Source organism: Sinocyclocheilus rhinocerous, unplaced genomic scaffold (assembly GCF_001515625.1).
Source record: "Sinocyclocheilus rhinocerous isolate Xijiao unplaced genomic scaffold, SAMN03320098_v1.1 scaffold231, whole genome shotgun sequence".
Classification (NCBI taxonomy): Eukaryota; Metazoa; Chordata; class Actinopteri; order Cypriniformes; family Cyprinidae; genus Sinocyclocheilus; species Sinocyclocheilus rhinocerous.
Window position 1 is genome coordinate 527,564 of NW_015640454.1, and position 7,673 is coordinate 535,236.

The 7,673-nt window shown below is 38.2% G+C and overlaps 2 protein-coding genes across 2 annotated transcripts in view; both read right to left on the reverse strand.

The window, feature by feature from the left end:
• LOC107752941 (cyclin-dependent kinase 9) overlaps positions 1-1,011 on the reverse strand; it is a 10,413-nt gene extending 9,402 nt beyond the window's left edge. Inside the window, exons 1-2 of the mRNA XM_016569024.1 lie at positions 911-1,011; positions 417-530 (exon numbers count right to left, since the gene is read on the reverse strand). Of these exons, the coding sequence (XP_016424510.1) occupies positions 417-530; positions 911-951 (155 nt within the window). The 5' untranslated portion in view covers positions 952-1,011. The remainder of the gene's footprint in view (positions 1-416; positions 531-910) is intronic.
• Positions 1,012-2,514: 1,503 nt separating this feature from the next.
• Positions 2,515-7,673, reverse strand: part of LOC107752942 (folylpolyglutamate synthase, mitochondrial-like) — a 16,717-nt gene continuing 11,558 nt past the window's right edge. Inside the window, exons 14-15 of the mRNA XM_016569025.1 lie at positions 3,935-4,001; positions 2,515-3,035 (exon numbers count right to left, since the gene is read on the reverse strand). Coding sequence (XP_016424511.1) covers positions 2,659-3,035; positions 3,935-4,001 — 444 coding nt within the window. The 3' untranslated portion in view covers positions 2,515-2,658. The remainder of the gene's footprint in view (positions 3,036-3,934; positions 4,002-7,673) is intronic.

Sequence of the window (7,673 nt, forward strand, 5' to 3'; positions counted from 1 at the left end):
TACTGCTGTATGAACAAAAGTGCAATAACATTTGGTTTGCAAACACTTTAAACAAATAAGTTGCTTTTTTACAAACACGCAGTTCTTCACTTCACAAGACATTCATTGATAGACTGGAGTGGTGTGGATTATTGTGATGTTTTTAACAACTGCTTTGCAGAGGATCCATTAGTGAGCAAGTGATGTAATGCTGAATTTCTCTAAATCATGAAGAAACAAACGTATCTACATCTTGGATGGCCGGAGAGTGAGTACATTTTCAGCGAATTTTAATTTTTGGGTGAACTATTAACCTTTAACGACATAGTTCTCTATAGACATCATATCATTGTTTTCCTGACAGTGGATTACAGCAGTAATAAACATTAAGGCTTAAGCTAAATTTACTTACACAAGCACCAAATAACGTTACTCACCCGAAGGTGCCCTGGCCGATCTTTGCCAGCTTCTCATATTTAGAGAATTCATCACAGAAGGGAAACTCGACCCCATCATAGTATTTAGACATGATGGCGGTCTCTCTGTCCGACCTAAACACACACAGCAGGCATATTTGTTTTTATACACGATGAAGAGCTCTGTTTACCATCTGATGTTCTTCTACTGAGCTAATTATAATGACAAGACTCGTACAGATGCATTTTGGCAAATGTATGTTTTGAATACGACCATATTTAGTGTTTTACGAGGCTGTTTTGGTTGTGTGGGTGATTTCGTGTTCTTCATTCGGCCCGACAAAGACAAAAAACCAAACCCACACGCACAAATATCAGCTTTACACCGTCATTTAAATGACTAACTACATTTAAACAGTACAAATATGTGCTTGACATGTTATAGATAAACAAAATCGAGTTTTTAATACTTTAAACGACTGATAAGAGATAGAATATTATTAAAATATTCGTACTTATCCCCACCGCTGGCGCTTCCGGTTTTGTCGCGCTGCATCCTTGCTGTTCCTCTGCGGTCCGCAGGACGGATTCAACCGCGGAAAGAAAAAAACTCTACCGCCACCTGCCGCCCGGAAGATCCGCAGTTATTACATAAAGCTACTCTGCAGTCAAATTTTTATTGTTCTGTAGATCGAAACTATTGTTTCAAAACGTCCTTTGCCCATCAACACGATACCTAATCTATTATTAATGATTATGTACTTAAATGTTCACATATATGACGCTTATAAATTATCTGTCATTTACCAAACTGGAAATTAGAAACTGTATATGCATACAAATAAATAAAAAGTATCATCATATAATAGACACAAAATTCTTTTGATTTATTTTCCATCTGTTATGTACAGTGCTCAAAGATTTTTAATAGCACCCTATGGCACTTTAAGACAAGAGTGGTATAATATTTATTGATCAAAACCAATTTCTAGTCACATTATTGTTATATTATCCAATCTTTCATATATAACAAATTATCCCAAAGCCAAGTTACCATATTCAAAAATCCAGGTTGAATTTGAAAATAGTTTGTATCTAGACTACACACTTTCCTGTCTGTTACAGTACATAAAATGCTACAAAAAAAATTAAGTTACATTAATATTCGAAACATAAAAAGTCATATTTGACAGTCCATTTTTATACACCTCCAGTCCTCTAATGTATATACATACACAAAACATTTAACACATTTTTATTCACTATGAACGGATGTGGGCACCGCAATGTTGACATGCTCTGAACATCGTTTTGCATCCACTTATGAATGCAAACTTTCCCATGCATGTGTGAGTAATGACACATTAATATTACGTTATTAGATTGGATATATTATATTAGATATATTAGTGTTTAATATATGGCACCATTATTTCAGTGCAATAAAAAATAATAACACAAACACTGATGAACAGGCAACCTGACTTTCTATTTCATGAATGGAAAGATCCAGTTAAAAACGTCAAAATTGTAGTGTAAAACAAAGAAGCTTACACAGAAAATGAACTGAATGCACTTTAAGTACTTCAAATTAAAGTATCCCATTAAAGTAATCATAAACAGCTCAAGTAGATTCGGATTTATGTGCTTTTTATATAAACTGATGAACTGGTCCGATGCTCTTCAGGATATAGAATACATGGATTCTAGAAGAAAAGATTTCAACCATGATTTGCAGTAAATCTTCTAATACTGAACTGTTAAAGGAATAGTTCACCCAAAAATGAAAATTTGCTGACAATTTCCTCACCCTCACGTCATCCAAGTTGTAGATGAGTTTGTTTCTTCATCAGAACAGATTTGGAGAATCTTGGAGAATCATTACATCACTTGCTCAGCAATGGATCCTCTGCATTGAATGGGTGCCGTCAGAATGAAAGTCCAAACAGCTGATAAAAACATCACAATAATCCACACGCATCCACACCATTTTTATCAGCTGTTTGGACTCATTCTGACAGCACCCATTCACTGCAGAGGATCCATCGGTGAGCAAGTGATGTAATGCTACATTTCTCCAAATCTGATGAAGAAACAAACTCATCTACACCTTGGATGACCTGAGGGTGAGTACATTTTTAGCAAATCTTCATTTTTGGGTGAACTACTCCTTTGAGTACCAAAACAGAGGGTTCAGGCACTAGGTGGTGCTCTTGCTGTGTTTGGCTGTCTGTCTGACACTGCAGACACGTGCATATGTCCATTATGAGTTTAAAGAAGGGTCCAAGTGTTTTAAAGCCCCTCCCACCAGGTGTAAACTACCTGTGATGAGGACGTGTATGCTTACAGCCTCTCGGAGTGGAGCAGCTTTCGCTTTTATGCTAGGTTTAATGGGTATGACACATTTGTTTGGGTCCGACAGAGCAGAGTCTCTTCCCTGACTGATCCACTGCAGGGCGCTGAGGATGCAGGGAAACACCAGTGTGTCCGTGTGTCTTTCTGCCACCAATGGCAAACCACCGCCGATCAGAAGCTCCACCTCTGGCTTCTCCTCCTGGCCATTCAGAACACGCCAGCTCTGCTGGTTGTCCAAGCAACGTGTGAGCATGTTCTCCACAGAAACATTAAAGTTCTGTTGGTCTGAAGGATAGAGTACGTTAGCAAAATATCACTACACTTTCTACGTTGGCAAAAAAAAATATATATATACTTTGTAATGCAGCATTCTATTTAGACTTGTGCTGGTATTCGGTAATGCGATATATCACGGTAATGGATATGCACGGTATTGTTATCGTGGGCACTTCTAAATACCGTGAATAATTATATATTACAAATTATTCCGAATTTTGAATGCATTTTAAGAATACTTTTCCCATCAACTGGTCAAAATGCACAACACCACTGTATGCTGCGTGAAAGACACATGCGCACCCTGACCTAAACACTCTTGACCTAAACAAGCTGGAGGACGAGAAGCACATGGCGGAACATGTGAGAGACGCTCTGGATGAAAGCGCACTGTCACTCTCTGACAGCAGATGGCGCTAAACTGCAGAAATAATAATAATAATAATAATAATAATTCAAATAATAATAATAATTCATTTAAATGTAACTTTTACATTTTTCTGTATTGCTTTATTGCATTTAAATGTTCAGTTATTTTTGTTATAAGAAAAAGTTATACTGTATTATGACAGCACTTTTTAGAACTAAATTTCAATATCGTGATAATACCGAATACCGTGATAAAAGCATTAGCAATTAATCGCAACATGAAAATTTGATACCGGCATATCCCTAATTCTAATCAAAATAAAATCTTGTGATTTGATTTGAAAATCTTCATGCTAAAAGTTCAATTTATGTAAAAAGTGTTGTGTAGTTAGTCAGCACTCTTCACATTTTTTAAACAAAGAATTTGTTCCTGAACCACTTTAAATATCTATCATCACCTCTTATTGACTGACTAGATCTCATATCATCTTCTGCCTCTGGATCTCTTACACAGGACGGTGACTGGAAGCATCTCTTACCTGCATTACAGGTCGTTATGGCCTCCGTGATGTTCGGACAGAACACAGCAAAGTCAAAGTGACAGGGCTAAAAGAAAAAAACACTCATTAACACTAGGGCTGTGCGATATTGAAAAAAAATGCGATACCTTGTTAAAAAATGCGATATTCGATATGCGATACGATATTGCTTAAAGTGTGAAAAATCTATTTAAATTATATTTGAAAATATTTAAAAATGAAAATTATATAACCAATTTGTTTCACATTCTTTCTTGGAAAAGAAATAATCACTACAACTTCTGAAAATGACCAGCAGTGTTTTAGCAGTACATAAAAAGCAATGTCACAAATCAGAAAATGTAATTTTAACATCAATGTGAATGACAAAAAAATGAATGACACTAATTTTATATCATTGTAACTTTGCTTTCCATACACTTTAAGTACTTCTTCATATACCACAGCAAAAACTATAGTCTGAGAAAGTTCAAACATGATTAAAGGCAAGTGAACAGTCAGTAAAAAAAAGAAAGAAAAGGGGGGGAAAAAAGAACAAATACACAATTTACAAGCATAGATAAAATAAACAGTAGTATTAAGATACAGAAATGTAATAATTAAGTGTAAAATAACACTGCATAGTGTTCACTGTATGAATTAAATTTAGATTAATCTTTGTTATAGCTGTTTTGTTGTTTGTTTAACATTAGTGACATATTCAGCAGCACGTATTTATAGGCTGCTGTCCCTTTAAATCCGACTGCACGGATCCAGTATAATGATACACATCCGATTTCTTTCTCAGCTGTTTACATTCATTTAAAACATAACCGACTGCATTTACGAGAATGATCGTCGAGACGGGTACTATTGACATAATTCTGTGTGTATGTATCTGTTCAAACATAAGGAGGAGGAGATGCGAAAGACGAATCAACTCTGTGTTCGCGCGCCGTCTGAAACACGTCTCTCTGTGTGTGCGCGCGCGCTTTGCACGTGTGCGGCAGAACGGAAGATACGCCGTGTGAGATGCGGCTTGGGTGTGAGTCTGTCAGACAGCAAGACAAGACGGCAGAGTCTTCTGCAACTTATTGCACTTAACTCTTTTTAACGTCAAGCAATTCTCTGCTATATGCGTCCAACTAAAACTTTGACCTTTTGCAACGTTTTGATTTAAGTAGCCTATTATTAAAATGATTCAGATATCGCACGCCCTTGCGATATGCATATCGCGATATTTACATTTGCGATATTTCGATATATCATGCAGCCCTAATTAACACTCAATACAAATAATACAAACAAACATGAGTCTGGTTAATTTAGTGCAGATTAATATGATTAAAAAAAATGTGAACTGATAACTCACTACGAGCAGTTTGAGCATAGCGGCACAGTCTCTCTCTCCTGTAGCGTTGAATAAGAGGACCCTCACCACCCTCACCACCGAAACACAAAGAGCATTAAACAGCAACAAAAATTACCAACCGTCTGCTGATATGCACAGTTTGCACAGTTCTGCACGGCTCCACTGATTATATTCTTGAGTTTCTACTACATGCCTTTAGATTTGCATTTAAACCTTTTAGTCTTAAAGGAACAATCATAAAGATATTTTAGAAAACAGATCGTTCTGGTCCTTATTTACCTTTATGCATTTAGCAGACGCTTTTATCCAAAGCGACTATACGTTTTTATCAGTTCACAACTTCCCTGGGAATTGAACCCATGACCTGGCGTTGGTAATGCTTGGTAAACACCATGCTCTACTGTCTGAGTTCCTGGCCCTGAATACAAATAAAAGAGTAAGGCCTTCTCACCCAGCGTTTCTCTCGTGTTGTGGTGTGACTTCATTGAACCAGCGGACACAGGCCAGCATGCTGCGAGTAGTATGAGCTCCATCCAGGAAATACGTCACAGGACTGTGTTTTAGCGTCTGATTGCGCCCAGGCCACTCAGTCTCTGCAAGACCTGTGAAAACATCATATACTGTGTGTGTGAATATATATATATATATATATATATATATATAGTGGGTACGGAAAGTATTCAGACCCCCTTAAATTTTTCACTCTTTGTTATATTGCAGCCATTTGCTAAAATCATTTAAGTTAATTTTTTTTCCTCATTAATGTACACACAGCACCCCATATTGACAGAAAAACACAGAATTGTTGACATTTTTGCAGATTTATTAAAAAAGAAAAACTAAAATATCACATGGTCCTAAGTATTCACCCCCTTTGCTGTGACACTCATATATTTAACTCAGGTGCTGTCCATGTCTTCTGATCATCCTTGAGATGGTTCTACACCTTCATTTGAGTCCAACTGTGTTTGATTATACTGATTGGACCTGATTAGGAAAGCCACACACCTGTCCATATAAGACCTTACAGCTCACAGTGCATGTCAGAGCAAACGAGAATCATGAGGTCAAAGGAACTGCCTGAAGAGCTCAGAGACAGAATTGTGGCAAGGCACAGATCTGGCCAAGGTTACAAAAAAATTTCTGCTGCACTTAAGGTTCCTAAGAGCACAGTGGCCTCCATAATCCTTAAATGGAAGACGTTTGGGACAACCAGAACCCTTCCTAGAGCTGGCCATCCGGCCAAACTGAGCTATCGGGGGAGAAGAGCCTTGGTGAGAGAGATAAAGAAGAACCCAAAGATCACTGTGACTGAGCTCCAGAGATGCAGTCGGGAGATGGGAGAAAGTTGTAGAAAGTCAACCATCACTGCAGCCCTCCACCAGTCGGGGCTTTATGGCAGAGTGGCCCGACGGAAGCCTCTCCTCAGTGCAAGACACATGAAAACCCGCATGGAGTTTGCTAAAAAACACCTGAAGGACTCCAAGATGGTGAGAAATAAGATCCTCTGGTCTGATGAGACCAAGATAGAACTTTTTGGCCTTAATTCTAAGAGGTATGTGTGGAGAAAACCAGGCACTGCTCATCACCTGTCCAATACAGTCCCAACAGTGAAGCATGGTGGTGGCAGCATCATGCTGTGGGGGTGTTTTTCAGCTGCAGGGACAGGACGACTGGTTGCAATCGAGGGAAAGATGAATGCGGCCAAGTACAGGGATATCCTGGACGAAAACCTTCTCCAGAGTGCTCAGGACCTCAGACTGGGCCGAAGGTTTACCTTCCAACAAGACAATGACCCTAAGCACACAGCTAAAATAACGAAGGAATGGCTTCACAACAACTCTGTGACTGTTCTTGAATGGCCCAGCCAGAGCCCCGACTTAAACCCAATTGAGCATCTCTGGAGAGACCTAAAAATGGCTGTCCACCAACGTTTACCATCCAACCTGACAGAACTGGAGAGGATCTGCAAGGAGGAATGGCAGAGGATCCCCAAATCCAGGTGTGAAAAACTTGTTGCATCTTTCCCAAAAAGACTCATGGCTGTATTAGATCAAAAGGATGCTTCTACTAAATACTGAGCAAAGGGTCTGAATACTTAGGACCATATGATATTTCAGTTTTTCTTTTTTAATAAATCTGCAAAAATGTCAAAAATTCTGTGTTTTTCTGTCAATATGGGATGCTGTGTGTACATTAATGAGGAAAAAAAATTAACTTAAATGATTTTAGCAAATGGCTGCAATATAACAAAGAGTGAAAAATGTAAGGGGGTCTGAATACTTTCCGTACCCACTGTAAAAAAAGGTTTAAATCCTTAGGTTGAGGAGACTCTCCTGAACTGCACCTTCACTTCCATTTTTCTTTTCAGTCTCTTTATTTTGCCCT